Source organism: Typopeltis vanoorti, chromosome 3 (genome assembly GCF_054136105.1).
Source record: "Typopeltis vanoorti isolate ZY-2024b chromosome 3, IOZ_Tvanoo_1.0, whole genome shotgun sequence".
NCBI lineage: Eukaryota > Metazoa > Arthropoda > Arachnida > Uropygi > Thelyphonidae > Typopeltis > Typopeltis vanoorti.
In genome coordinates, this window is record NC_143551.1 from 92,455,180 (window position 1) to 92,471,522 (window position 16,343).

The window sequence follows — 16,343 nt, forward strand, 5'->3', positions numbered from 1 at the left end:
TATTCAGTCTTCACCCGGTTAATTCTCATGCTGCTCTTCTCCAGTGCCTTTCTCCACTCTTCCAGGGTATTTTCAAGCTTCTCTCGGGATGATTCGCATAGAACAATGTCATCAGCAAACAGCATGCTCCATGGTGCCTCCTTCTTGACATCCTCCACTAGTACATCCATGACCAGGTCAAAGAGGTAGGGGCTCAGAGCTGACCCTTGGTGTAGCCGTACGACAATAGGGAACCCTTCTGTCATGCCGACACTAGACCTGACCTGAGTTTCTGTTCCCTCGTACATCTCCTTCACCAACCTCACGTACTTCTCCGACACCCCCCTTCTTCCTCATACACCTCCATACCTCCTGCCTGGCCACTCTGTCGTATGCCTTTTTCAAATCTATAAACACCATGTGCAGATCCACTTGCATCTCTCTATATTTCTCCATCAATTGTCTTAGCGCAAATATTGCATCCGTTGTCCCTCTTCCTGGCATAAATCCAAACTGCTCCTCACCAATTTTTCTTTCCTGCCGTAACCTTGCTTCAATTACTCTTTCCCATATTTTTAATGTGTGTGACATCAGCTTGATTTCTCTATAGTTGCCACAGTCTTGAACATCTCCTCTTCCTTTGTAGATTGGGACGAGAATACTTTTCCTCCATTCCTCTGGTATCTTTTCCTGTTGGGCTATTTTACACATCAGATCCCATAACATATTCACGCACTCACTGCCCAAACTTTTCCACACTTCCCCAGGTATCTGGTCTGCTCCCACAGCCTTTCCATTCCTCATTTTTCTCAGTACCCAAACCACTTCCTCTCTACTTATGTCTTGCACCGGTCTCTCATTTACCTCTCCATCCTCGCACCTCTCTCTTGGATTCTCCTCATTTAGTAGTTTTCTGAAATATTCTTTCCATCTTCCTCTGATTTTGTCCTCGTCTTGTAATACTACTCCTGAGGCATCCTTTATCTGCTTGACTGATGTTATGTCTTTCGAGGCCTTATCTCTGGCTTTCGCTATTCTCAACAACTGAGCTTCGCCACCGTTTCTCTCCAGTTCTTCATAAACTTCATCAACTGCCCTCGCTTTTGCCCTTGCCACAGCTCTCTTTGCATTTTTCTTTGCTATATGCCTCCTTGTTGGCTCTAGTTCCAGTCATGTCCCATTTTTTTCTTTGCCTCTTTCTTTTCCTTGATCTCCAACTGCACCTTCTCATTCCACCACTATGCCTCCTTATCCTCAGGTGGTCCCTTTCCTGATGTTATACCATGCACCTCTTCTCCAATTTTTCTAATAATAGAACCACTATATAAACATAAAAAAAATTAAGTTGTTTTTGGCCCCTGGCCCCACCTGTTTCTATTGTCACCAGCTGCCACTGCATACAATATTTCATTTATTTCTTCTGTCTCAGTCACTCCTACCATCTGACTTTATCCCTTACTCCTCTCTTTTCTTTCTTTTTTTCCCCTTCCATAATCTTTTCTCTTACTGACAAAACTCCATATTTTCTTTAACCCTTTCTGGTCTCTTGCTCACTTTGCCTTCTTTGCTATGCTTTTTATCCTTTGCCCATGATTTTGCTTTATCATCGATCTCCATGTGATCTCTCCCTAAGATCATTTTTTCATTCATTTAATTCTCACTTAGATATATTCTTCTGTCATTCCACACAGCTGTTTCATGTACCACTGTCTTTCAATTTCTCGTGCTGTAGTTTTGTTTTTTTTCTTGTTTAAATTGAAATGTTAGTGACATCATTAAAATCTGTAAACATCCTATATGGAGGAAAAAATTACATTAATACAACAATTTCTTCCTGTGTTAGCAAAGCTATCAAGGAAGCAATTCATATAAATGACAGATTAAAAGAATAAGACTTGGTAATAATGGATATTGCAAGTGACTTTACATAAGCAGCATTGCACAGAATGCTGTTAGCATTATCGAAAATTAAAATCACTATCTAAATTTAAACAGCTAATTCCATTTGGAGGGGGAGGGGAGGAGAATCACTGTTGTAGAGTATTTAATAATACATCTCCCAAAAATTGAAAGACTGAATGCCATCATACTGTTCAGATTGGGCTTTTGCAGATAAATGAGTTGCATAGTTTTTTCTGTATCTGTTTAAAAACATTGTAGATGACTTAGTTTTTCTTTCAAATATACTCTATGGATCCCAGAGCATGCTTTGTGACTGAACTGCCATGATTTATGATAAGGTATTTTTTTTTCTTTTATGTTCTGTTTGAATACTGTTGATACTTTCATTTTGTTAAAACAGTTCAATCCACAAGAGCTGTGTGTGTGGTCTAATTGCATGGAATTGATGAACAATGCTAATTTTTTGAACAGATGTTGAACATCACTTGAATGTTGGAGTAAAATAGTTCTGGCTATGAAGTGCTATAGACAAAGCAGGAACATGCTTACTCTCTTCTGTTGAGGATAAGAAAATGGCCATAAGTGATCTTCTGGATGAATGTACTGTTATAATTGTTTGAAGGAAAAGCAGATTTAATAAAAAGTAATGATTTATTAATTGATGCTGTATGTCACTATAGAGTGTTGGTTCTTTGAGAGGTGAATTATAACCATAGAAGTCTCTGGTCATTGAGGTCCTTTAGGTTTAAGGAACATAGCATGTGAGCTCGAACAAGGTTTTAATTGTAAGACTTTTGAAATAACATGATAATGCATGGATATAATGACCATTGTGCTTCTCTCTATCTATCTATCTTCTTAAGTATTCTGCAGTTGAGCAGGTTCTTCTTTTAGTAGCAAAAACTTTCCATCCACTTTCTTCTCTCTCTCTCGACACGCACAGAAAGAGAGAGAAGATTGTCTTGGGAGGTCCAGAAGAACACTAGTTTAGACTGAGGGTAAAGTGTATTCTGGGTTGAATGATACTTTCTTTTTTTTTTTTAAATGAAAAATTTGTCTTTGTGTTGAAGAAGGACTAGATATCAAACTCAGTCAAATTGGATGGGTGAGGATTGTGTTGCAAAATTATTGAAAAAGTTCCAATGGAGTACTTAGCTAAAGCTTTGTCTGAACAGAATTGATGGGCCTGTCTCTGTTTCAAGAAATTGTGATATTAAACACAGTGCATCACTGCTAAATTTTTAATATAGCATTGTAATTAAACAGCTGCTTTGATTTTCCATAAAACTAATAGGATTTAGACTGTGCTGCCTCTGGAGTATCCTGCTTATCATATTTATTATCATTGGGTTTTATTCTCAGATTCTGATATCCTCATCATTTATACCAGTTGCTTCCTTGATTGTAATTTTACACTGATGATGGCTTCATTAAGAAGTCCAGTTTTGTACCTTGATTGATGCATGTGTTACTTTTTTTTTAACATCTGTAAAGTCCATTTCAAATTTTAATGAAAATTTTCTTTTCCTACTTGAAACTTCCAGGTACCTGGCTACCTTCCAGATCTGGACCACATCTAACATTCTTTATCCTTGAATCCCCTCTGTCACATCTTACAAAAGGTAATTATCCCATAATAGAAATTTCCTTTCTTTTGTATCCTCCTCCATCTGTGTCTCCAATTAAAATCCCTCATAGTATTACTTATATATTTCACATTGATCTTCTGCATTTCCAAGCATGTGAAACATTCAGCTATATATTTTGTCCTTTGGTTAGAAAATACAGGATTTAAATCTTGTTATATGGAACATTTCTATGAAAAAAAAAAAAAACTGTTTAACTTACCAATTAGCAATTTCATGCAGAGGCAGCAGGATTTTTTCTCTGGAAACTTTTTTTTTATCTTGATACAATCAAACCAGCCTAGGAACATGCAATATCAATATAGGCATAATATTAGGATATATATAGTGGATCCACAATTGATAATCTGAGTAGCATAGAGGACAATTCACTTGGCCTAAAAAATGTGGGACCAAACTCTCTAGCTGTTTGTGGAAGAATTTGGATTTAAAGACTAAAAATATTGATAAACCAGAATAAGTGGTGTCTTGGCATTAAATCCATTCTCGATTTAATCTGGATCTTTCATTGTCATATTTCATTATTATAATAATGAAATTACTTGTGGTTAATGGCTGTGTGGTTCGTATATTTGCTCTCCTACCAACAGGTGGTGAGTATGAATCATGTAGTGGACATGAATGTCTGTAGTAGTCCTTTGGTAGGAGATTAATTTTCTTTGTCTGGTGTGAGACCACCACTTCACTTATTGTAGGCATGAAGTGGCTTGAAAAAATTGTTTTTGATTTGTGGAGTAGGATTTCTAGATTATATAACAACTAATTAAAAAAAAAATTAAAAACATATGGTACTAATTTACTAATAGATTCACAACCTTTGGCGGGTTAAAAAAAAACAACCTCCCCCTTCTTCCTTTTGCATCTTTCCTAGAAGTTTCCTTTCCACATTGTGGAAAGGAAAGTATGGTATCTTCTGGTGTGTTCAAGTAGCCACAAGTGTGTGGCTACTTGTGGTTCAGTTTGAAAATCAGTGGCTCTGATGAGATTTTAATTCACTAACTGAGGCTCTTTATTGCCTACTCCTAGTTTTATAGATTGCTTTATTTATTATTTGATATATTGCTGATGATAAAAGAAAAGCAGCTAATGTTAAAAATTAGATTAATGATGAAAATGTTAATAAATGCTAATTTTTTGTGGTTAGAACTATCTGGTAGGTCTAATAAGTATCTGAGTTAGTGTATAGAAGTGTACTTTTTTTTGATTGAGCATTTCCAAACTCCTTAATGATGAGGAATTAGAAAGCTGAAAACATAACCTGAATAAATGGGTAATTTTTTGCAAAACTAATGGATGATCTACAGGCACTGAAGGGCAAGAAGCGTGGTCTACTAGCTGTTTTTACTTTTTTGCATATTGCTCTCTGAACAACATAAATACCATAAAATAAAAAAAGTTGCACCACACTTTTATACTCCACCCTAGATTTACTCTGTGGTTAATAGTTTCTTCATATTTGGACTGTGTGTTCATTGTGCTTAAGTAATTGAATTTTTTTAACCTCCTCCAGTTTATTTCCTTCCACTTCTAAGGAAAAAATATACATCTCTCCAAAGTACTTAAAATCAAAGTATATAGTTCAATGGTACTCCCCACTGTTCTTTATGGTGCAGAGTCTTTGTTTATCAAACAGAAGGAAGAACAAAGATTGATGGGCTTTGAAAACAAGTGTTTGAGGAAAATAAATATGTTATGGACTGAAATGAAAACCATTCAGAAGATCAAAGAAGACTTACACTACAATATTTCAAAAATAAAAGAATCAGAGCAAAAACGTTAGTGGTGTGGACATGTACAGAATGCCTGCTAAATGTTTTTCTGAAATTCTCCGAAACTTAAGAATAAAAGGAAAGTACCACCAGGAAGACCTTGAAGGAAATGGATAGAAAACACCAAGAATATAAGTCTGAATTCTTAAATAGAAATTTAAATAACTGCTAATAGATTGGGCTGGAAAGATATGGTTCATGGTAACCCCAACCGGCCTTATTCAAATGAGGATGACAACACTTTACAAGTATATACATGTTGAAACATAACTTGAACTGCATTATTTGCAGTCTGCTGCTGCCATACACTGAGATATGGTGATTTTGAAGGACACTTGAGCTTGTGGATCTTGTTGGCAATACAATTTTAATCTTAGCAAACAAGAAATCAATCAGTAAGCAATTTATTTCTTGTCTAAGTGCTGCTTAATTATTTATTAAGCAGTGCTATATGCAGCATATAGTGCAGCAGGGACTGCTGTTACCAACTATATTTCACATTTTTAAATAAAAATTCCATGCTGACTGCACTGTTCTCTGAGTAGCAGTCATGATGAATTAGTGCAGTCAGCACGTCACTCCACTGCTGCATCCCATCCAAGCTGTGGATCTGGGTGTGTGTGTTCATGGGGCTGGTTTGCCTGTTCTGAGAGATGAAAAAATAGTTGTTTCAAGAAAAAAAAAATTCCTTTACTTCCATATGAGACCAGCTAAATCACCATTTGATTGAAAAGACGATAAAGGTTCCTCATGTCATAGATGGGATTCTTGCCCAGGTCTTTCCAACCGAAGGGCTCATCTATACCATCTGAGCTATGGAGGCTCTGTGTTGTTGTTGTTATTATTATTATTATTATACATATATTTCTATAACAGATCTATTATTAACACACTAGTCATCATTCAGACAATACTTATCATACTTCCCCTTCAACTCATTCACTGACAAATGCACTCGTAACCACTTCTGGCAACCCATTTGCCATCCCACCCTCAAGCAAAAAATCCAGTCTTAGCATCTTTGCTAACCACACTCTTACACAACTTCTTAGATTCTTCTATCATGTCTCCTCGTTTTCACTTATCATCTAGTTTTTGAAGCCCATACGTCACAATCAAAGATTGTGATATGTCACAATCTTTGTCACTTGCCTGTGGATCCTTTCCACCACTTTGTTCCCATGGAATTCAGGTGTCCAGGTCTGGGTGCAATAGTCCAGATGTGGCCTTATATAGGGTTACAATAACTTCTCTGTCAGTGCTTGTTAGCATATTCTTTAACAACCATGTAATCTGATGTGCTGTTTTGGTTACCTTCTCAATATGCTCTATAACCTTCAACACCCTGTCTACAAACACCCTTAAGTCCCTGGCCTCATCAGTTTCCTCCAGTGCAGTTCTACCAATATAGTACACAGCTTGTGATCTCTTCTTTCCAAAGTGCATCACCTTATGCTTGGCCACATTGGACTAGTAGCTATTTACCTTTGCCCATACTGCTAGTCTATTTAAATCTTCCTTCAGGATCTCTAAATCACCTTCATTTACCATTGCTCATCCCAGTTTAGCATAATCTGCAAACAGCTGAATATTTCCTGTTATATCATTTCCTATGATGATGTACAAATTAAACAACAAAAACCGCTCTTTGTTATCTGTCCATCAGCCATCTCTAATCCAAATCACCAGATTCATGTTCATCCCCATTTGCTCCATTTATGCAACAGAGTTCTATATGGAATTCTGTCAAATGCCTTTGAAAGTCTAATGATTTCCTTTATCTAACTCAATTGTCACTTTATTATAAAAAAGTAAGCAGTTTCCTAAGGCAAGTCCTACTGTTCTTAAAACAGTGTTTTTCCTTATAGTGTCATCTTCCTATCCACCAGTTCTGAATTCTGTCTTTCACCAGTTTCTCTAATACTTGAACCATCACTCTTGAGATGCTGATTGGCCTATAATTTGCTACTTCTGTCTTAGATTCTCCTTTAAGCAGTGGACTATTTTATCCTCTTTCCCACTCCATTGATACCTTCTCAGCACTGTGGCTTAAATTAAACAGATGGGAAATGATAATTCTCTTGCACATTCTCATAATACAGAGAATGGTATGCCATTGAATCCCACAAATGTGCTCACATTGATGTTCTACAATATTTTAAGCATCTCCTTTTCTTTAGCCTATATTTTCCCATCAGTTAATGTCACATCTGGAATTTCAACATTGCTGCCTAAATGTTACTCCTTTGAAAAATGCTCACTCAGTAACACAACTATTTGGTTTGCATCTGTTACCTCCCTATCATCCACATTTTTAAAGACATCCATTCATATTTATTCCTCCTTTTCTTGCCACAGTGAAATAACTCTCTTTAGGATTTCTTTTGGCCTTATCAGCTAGCATTCTCTCATAATTAGTTTCAGCCTTCCTTATCATATAGGTCACACTTCTTGTCTGTGCTTTTCATTGCTAAACAAGCTGATTACTTTTTTCGTTATATTCCCTCTCCAACTTTTTCTTTGTCTGCAACTCCTATTTAATGATGCTATTTATCCATCTAACTCCTTCCTGATTTATCCTTCTGACTCTGGGTATACATTCTGATACTGCTTTCTTTAAACACCCCTTGACCACCTTCCATGTACCACCAACATTTTTCTCCTCCAAATTCTTATGGCACTGCTGAAAGTTGACTCCTCAGCTTGTCATAATCACCTGCTTTGTAATTCTACATATTAAAAGAAAATTCTGCATGTCTGGCAATGAATTCTTCACTCTACTTCTCCTGAGTCTTTTACACTATCCTGTCTTCCAGACCACCATCACTGTGATCCAACACCCTGTAGCTGTGTTTGCCATGCAATGCAACCTGTGCACATCCAGAAGTGGGATCTCCTAAGTATAAACTCCATCCTCTAGCGCATTCTGGAGTATATAAAGTTCCCTGTGATGGACTCAGCCTTACTATGGATAGACAGAAAGATCTGTTAACATCCTTGGAGAACAAGAGAAATACATTTGCTACTATTATTATGGTAAGTCAGGATTGGCAGACCACACTTTGGACACTCCCTCACACAAGATTAGATGGAAGAAAACCAATATGCTATGTGTAGAAGTTTTTACAGGTGAGAAAGACTAGTTTTAGAGTCAGCAATAGTTATGAAGCATTATCCTTACCTTAACATGCATTGGCTGCATTAATTTTCAAAATATTTGGGAAATAGTCATCTTAAGTCAACTCCTACACAGCTGTAATGCTTCTTTTATATATCATTAGAGTGTGCCACATTCAGACTTGAGATCTTTTGTCAATTACAATTTGAATGTTTCATGTAGTCACTGTAACATAAACTGTAATGTTGTTTTGCTCTTGGAATTCTTGTTTGAAATCCAGCAAAAATATAACTATGAATAATGTACATCACCTGAGCCTGTCATCTAGATTAAAAATGAAGACATTAGGAAGGAACTTGACCATGTTAGCTTTCACAAATATGTGAGCAGAGCTAATCTCAGTTTGCATGGCCACTTAAACAGAGTTGGTTAGGAAAAGTTAGTAAAACAGATTTTATTTTTTTGGTCAGGATAGTAGGGAAAGACTTGGAGAATGCCAAGATCTAGGTGGATCGATACAGTATGAAATGCTTTTGAAAACCAGAATATATGATCTGATGATATTGGAGTCTTGATAGATAGCAGATTAATTTGGAGGAAAATTGTTGATAGGAAGTTGCTAATGATGTAAACTTTTCATATAGTGCTATCATCCTATGTATCCATGGAGGGGGGGGGGAGTATATTAGGAATTGGATAATGATGATGAATAATTTCTGTTAATTGATCTCTGTGATACATCCAGTTCTTCAAATATCTTACTATAATATTTGAATGTCTTTCATTATTTCACTTTGTATTTTTCATGAAAATTTAATAAATTACTTTTGAATTTCTTGTGATAATGAATATCATGTTTTAATATATGATTCAAGAGTATTTTTCATGTCAACATCAAATAGGCTGATAAATTTGATCAGACTTAAAAATATACAATCCTTTTCTTTGATGTTACTTCCATGTCCACAAAATGCCAAATTATTTCAGCACCCAACAATATTCATTTTAATATTATTTGCACTATGTGGTGCCATTTTGAAATTTCACTACTTGTTATTGTGCAATGTCATCGGTCTACCTTTTTGAAGACCCTTTACTAACAAGTAGAAAGTTTTTACACTAGGTTACAAAGTAAATTATTCTTGATGAGAAATAGAAGACTTTGTAGCAAAAAGGTGGCAGCTCCAATTTTAGCAATTTTTAGAAATTAAAAACTCTTCGAAAAAATATTTTTAAAACTTACTTGAAACATTTTTCCCAACATATAATATTCATATGAACACATTTGAGCACTATTATTAAGGTCAAATCCTTTTTCCTCAGAGCTAGACAAATTTTCAAAATTTAGAGTTGCCCCTCCCCCCATCCCTTTATTGCACCAAGTTGCATAAAATATGCTAAATGATTAAAATAAGTAACAAAATGTTACCAAAATATTTATTATTACATGGAAATATATCAGGAAATATCAGACACAGTTTTATAAAAGTGACAATGAAATATTTACAAGAAATCATGAATATTAGTTGTATAATTGTAGAGCAAGCACTTTAATCAGCACTGGCTTATTGAAGCTGCCTCGTTCTTGCACCAATCTATTCAGCACTTTTTTTACTACATGCAGTGCAACATATAACTAAATTTTCAACCAAAAATGGAGCTGCCTCCTTTTTTTGCAGCGGTGTCTTCAATTATATTCTTACTAGTGTGATACCCATGCTTAGCTACAGTATTTAACTACTGTAAATCCATTTTGACTCCAATAAATTTTCCTTCGATTGCAATGAAAACAATTTAAATTTAGCACAACAGCCCTATGTCAGGCAACACCCTGTAATTATTAAAAGTCATGGTTCCATTGAATGACATGACCAACACCACATTCATGTTCAGGTTGAAATTTCCTTTAATTTTATGCCTCACATATTTTTAGACATTGGTACACAGAATTTGAAATTTATAGATATTTTTATTTAAAAACAATCAAATTATAATACTTCTGGGTATATAATATTTTTTGTGTTATAAATTATTGTTTTTTGAATTGGTTTTGTGATATAATAGCATAGTACCCCGATTTTGCAAAAGTAACAGCAGTTAATCATGTGCATTGTGAAAGTGCAATTCTTCTTTTTCCTAGAGATGGAGGGATCCTTGCAACAATTGCATTTATATACACACACACACACACACACACACACACACACTAGTCTGCTTGGTCCTATTTTGAATGTTTCTTTTCCGTCCACAGACAAAGTCCGATGATGCAGAAAAATGAAGTGAAATTTGAAATATAACATTTGATGAAGAAATAAAAAAAGAAGAAGAAAAAGATAAAATGTAGTGAAAAAATAACGTGAAAAATCCCTACAATCTTTTTTTCTCTATTTAAGGACCTCTTTGTAGACTACATTGGTGGTGCTCTCCTCAGCTGCTAGGATCACCAGGCTGCTGGGCAAGCTCACTCTGGAGCAGGCCACATAGAACCGCCCATGTGAGAAGCACTCCTTCCTCAAGTCAATCCCTGCCACCTTCAGCGACTTCCCCCCTCTGGGACTTGATGGTCATAGCAAAGCAGACTTTGAGGGGGGAACTGCAGCCTCTTGAACTCGAAGAGGTACTCTGATGATATGCGTAGTATGAACACAGACCCCCCCCGAGTGCAGCCAGTGAACACTGTAGCCTTGATGACATTCCTCTGGGGGGCCTTCACTCTCGCAGCCTAGTGCAATTTGGGAAGGTTGAGTTTCCATAGCGATATCACTGTAACTCACACTTTGAGGAGAAGCTTGTGCTAAGCAGCCAGGAGGGTTGAGGGTGTGTTGAAGAACTCCCCGGAATAGTGGACTGCATCATCCATTTGCACCACAAAGTCCACAGACCTCTACTCCATTTCTGCCCCTTCGAATAAGTTAAGTAGATTATCATTAATGACTGCAGCCTTGTCATTCTTGTAGGTCAGAATGGCACACTTGCACAGCCAGTCTATGGATTTCTCCTTGATATTGGCAATATCAGGGTATATCCTGGCTGTGAGGTCTGCTAGGATTGTCACTACTGAGCCGAGGCCTGCAGGGATGGTCACTTTTCCCTCAAAAAACTTGGGATACTCTCCGTCCCCTATTTTGAGTAGGAGTTCAGAGAATTGCTTAGTAGAGACATCACCTGTGGATCCTCATGTTCTTCCCTAGAGAAAGTTTCCAGATGAGAGGCCATAGATTCATCGCCTTGATGCATGCCTTAACCTCATCATCTCGAGCTACCCTTGGCACTATTGACAGAGTCTGCCAGCAGTACAGTGACTCCCTCCATCACTCCATCATTGCCCATGATGTCTTTGAGGGTTATGCTCAGTACCTCAAAACCCTCCTTGTGCACTATGGTGCTCTTATCCCAAACAATGAGCTCACAGTTCCACAGCACTTGGGCCATGTTGCTTTGTTTTGAAATGCTGCGCAGGGGTATTTCTGCATGGATGAGGTTGAGGAGGGGGAGAGCGTGGGCTGTCTTGCCTCCCTCCAACAGTGTAGCAGCAATGCCAGAGGATGCAACAGCCAAGACAATACCACGATCACTCCTTACCTTCACCAGGAGCAAGTTAATGGGGAAGGTCTTCCCAGTACCACCAGGAGCATCCAGGAAAAAGACCTGTCCAGCACCTGACTCAACACTGCTAAGGATCTGCCAATAGACAGCAAGCTGCTCATCCATCAGTGAACCCTCGTAATTTGATACCACTTGTGCCAAGGCATTCGTGTCATAGCTGGTCTTCCTCAGATAGTCTCTGTTCCCCAAGACTCCTCCAGACCTTGTTGACTTGAGGCAGGGGCCATACTGTGGCCTCCTAAAGCCAACACTGCATCCTCAATCAGCACCAGGCATCTGTTGTATACCTCATCCATCATCTGCTGCGCACTGCTTTGCAACTCCCTCTCTGCCTGCCACGCGATGTCTTCTGAGAGACTGTCTTTGTACTTCTCCCAAAGACTCAGAGGATCAGAGAGGTGACAGAGCACCAATATAACTGTGAAGAGCTCCCACATCTTGAAGGGAGAATTGCACAGGGCAGCTTCCTCCAAGGTTGCTTGTCATCCTCCAGCAAACCTAATGCCTTGCATGTAGACTGGAATGTGGGATGGAGGACACCATTCATAGTCTTCAGCTCTGAAAAGGATGTTGGGCCTCAGACCTCATTTAGCAGCACCAGAGATGATAACACTTGGTGGTGTTTGGGTGGATGGTGGACTCCTGGCCAGCCATCAACATCCTTCTCCCACTTCCTTCTCATGAACTTGTTATTCTTCCACACAAAGTAAGAAGCGACCTCAGAGTACAGGAGGGTTTTTGCAAAATCATCAGTTTTGCATAGCTCGAAGAAAGCCAAGAGTGTTATCTGAGGAGGATTGCTGAGCTTCTCAGCCAAGTTGTTGGAGGTGAAGTACACACACACACACACACTGACCATTCTCAAGGTGAACAGTGAGATGGAAGACAGTTGGGTACCTCTCATGAATGGGAAATGCGAAGATCCTCGAAACTGCCTCCAAGCTATTGATGTGAGCATCAAAAATACATGACAGGACGGGGTTGTCCAGCTTTATCCCAGTGATTTCTATGGTGAAGCCACCCTCAACTCGAGACCTTCTCTGATACTGCAGGGAGGACACTCCTGTCTGAGTGTCCTTGAATATTGGCTGGGGAAATACCTCTTGCTGCACCTGCCTTCTTTCATGCAGGGCAAAGTGAGGGTTAAGCTGCTGCATGGGCGCTCGAATCATTTTGACCTTGACAGTGTTGTGGAGGAGAGTCTTGCTCGGGGTCAGGTATTTGGCACAGATGACTTTGTCGATCATGTCAGGGAAGATGCGCTGCTTTTGCCACTCCACAGAGTACATGAAACACCGCACTCTCCAAAACAGGCTGCCCTTCTTCAAGAGAGCATCTTTACCTTGAGATGGAACAACCTGGCTATGATCTTGTGATGATCATAGGACTTTTGCTCAGGCAGCAGTGGAACTGTGATATCCTTCCACTTGGGGGGTTACAGGTGTAAGTGATGAACAGATCAGGATGACTGTAATGGCAGACGTATGTCACAGCATCTTGAGTCTGCTCCTGCATGCAGCAAGGTTCCCCCAGTGAAGGATGATGGGAGCACCACCATTTGACCCAGTTGAGCAGCATCAGCATCCTGCCTCCCCATGGCATCCCACAGGTGAATGTAGCTGTCTACCCTCAGCTGTGCCTGGTTGTTCCTAAGGTAGTTCAACCTCTGTCTCTATTTTGGCATACATGTCAACCAACAATTGACTGAAGAGGGAACGGAAGTACACCATGTTGTTGACCTCCCCTCTTGCCTGACCATGATGGAGTAGGAGTAGAAGCTTGCTGCAGAGACTGTCTTCTTGAGGGGCAACTTGGTCTCAGGGTTGCTCTGAGGCAGAGCAGTGGAGTACCCATCCTCGCCACGGCAGAACAGGAGCAGGACATGAGAGGAACAGGACACCATACGATTGGTGGATTTCACTGATATGCCCCAGTGTGTTGTCATGGCTCTGCATCATGATGTCTCACTGTTTGGATTGCTGACCAACAATCACCAGAGCTACCTCATTTACTGTTGGTGCGTTGAAGCGACCTCCATGAGCGTCAGCAGACTTTTTATCTGCATGGATGATGACTTTGAACTTCTTGCATGTTGGAGGTACCTTGTCCAGGGCAGTCTTCAGTCTTTTATGTAGCTGTCGATGTTGTGTAGCATCCTCTGTAGTTTGACCAATCCCTGTTTGACGTCAGAAAAGTTGCTACACCTCAAGCGCACTTCCCTTTCATCCTCACCCATGAAATAGATTCACATGAATTTGGCTTTCTGTTGAGCTGCTGTCAGCAGACTTCCTACCAAGTGATACACCTGCCACTGAACTTTGAAGGTCAGAATGAAACTGTCTCATAAAATCTGTTTGGTCCATTGTACTTCTGAACACAGTCCATGAAGTGGACATGCTTGGGGTGGCTATCCATTACCAGGCTGTAGAGAGGTGGGAGCGCCTTGCCAGCACTGCAGCACATGGCAGGTCCACCTCCTTCCACTTGAGGGATGCATTACAGTATTGGCACTTGTAGCTCATGAGCTACAGTGCTCTCTGCATCATAAGCCACGTCAGGATCATATGCCATGCCTGAGCGTGCCGTGACCTTCCACGGAAATGCTCACTTTTCTACTTGTTTTCCAGGATTGCTTTGCTCATATTGAGACTCTGCCGCTCTGTGCACCTTGGGGTTATTTTGTTGGCACTTGGCCACCACAGCACGCTGCACTGCAGGATTAACTCTGTGCCTATTTCCTTGCTGCATCCTTAACTTGCTTCCTCCTTTTAGCATTGATGTATCTGGCATTGCATTTGCCAGGAGTCTTCTTGGGGGGACAGGAAGAGGTGATGGTTGTGAGAGGTGCAAGGTGGAGTCGGGGTGAGGGTGGGCACCTCTTCAAGTTCACATGGCAGGTGTGCATCGAAATGGCCTCTAGAAAGATCCTGCATAAAGTGTAGCCTCCTCATGGGGTGACCTTCAGCATTGAAATTCTCATAGAGCTCGCCATTGCGGTAACCTTGAAGACGAACTTAAACAGTTCGTCTTCAAGCCACCACCAGCTTGCATAAACCACCATAAGTAAAGAGTCGGAACATGTGAGCGAGGTACTCAGTGGAGCTGGTGTAGTTGTTCCCCTCGCTGTTGTGGGATATGATGGAGAACTCCTCCCAGTTGTCCACCACGTGTCTCACAATTAGCTCATGCACATCCCTAGCTATTAGTTGAGTGTTATACATGAGGTAGGAGGGGGATCAGAATAGGCAAGCCATGTCTCCTGTGATGGGGATAATAGTGTGAGATGCCATCTCTCCATTGACATTTAAAAACTCAATTGCCATACCGACTTTTTTTTAAAAAAAGGGGGGGGGGGACAAAACGCACTAAAAAGTGAAAAATAATTCTTTCTTATATATATGAACTTAAACTTTTTGGAGTCAGTGTTAAATTTAATACATACTTTAATTATATAAATTTTCATCAATTACACGATAACCTATTTAATTGTTGTCGAATATTACTAAAAGTTCTGAAAAGAAGATTAGTAATTAAAGAAGTATGGAAAAATAACCGAAACACGAAGTAGTCCTAAGAACAAATAATTACTCGCAGAATACTCATATGCATCCACAGATTTAGCCTCTCATACTTATTAACACAAGTCACAACTTCTCTTGTGAGAGCTCTGTTAGCCATGCTGCTATCACACTGCTACATGTCTACTCGCCACCTAGTGGATACAGTTGTAACTACAGAAAATAATGTACCCGTACTTTCATCAAGAATAAACATATTTCTTATTACTGAATGTATGAAGTAATGATACGTAACTTCCAATACGCACACTCACTTTTTTTCTTTGTTAGAATAAGTAACTATAGCTTGTGAACTATACTTTGTATAGAGTTAATTTGTTTGCGTTAAATTTGGCACCGACTCCAAAAGTTTAAATTCAGGTATATATAAGAAAGGATTATTTTTCCCTTTTTAGTGTGTTTTGTCCCTTCTCTCTCTTTTTTAGTTTCGTTGTTTCACCACCAGAGAAACATCCTATTTTGAATAAAAAATATCCCTTTTTACTTTTATTCCCTAAGGAATGAAATTGTAAAAAAAAAATGTTAAATTATTTTCTAAAGATTTTAAAATGACACTTATATGCCAAAAAAGAATGTTATAACTCAACAAACACAAAGATACGAAGGATTCTATAATTCACCCCAAAATCTAGATGCTCCCCTTTAGGGGTTTGATTAGGGCAAAATCCTGAATTATGTTTTTAAGCATTTGTATGAGTAACCTTTTTAAGCAAAAACCAAGGCGATATCTCATCATGCCTAAGAG

General features: G+C 39.0%; 1 protein-coding gene across 1 annotated transcript in view; it reads left to right on the top strand.

Annotated features, from left to right (window-relative positions):
* The window catches only part of LOC150108384 (uncharacterized), a 399,479-nt gene that overhangs the window by 373,718 nt on the left and 9,418 nt on the right, over positions 1-16,343 (top strand). The window contains exon 12 of the mRNA XM_090390735.1: positions 3,426-3,503. Within this exon, the coding sequence (XP_090246861.1) occupies positions 3,426-3,503 (78 nt within the window). The remainder of the gene's footprint in view (positions 1-3,425; positions 3,504-16,343) is intronic.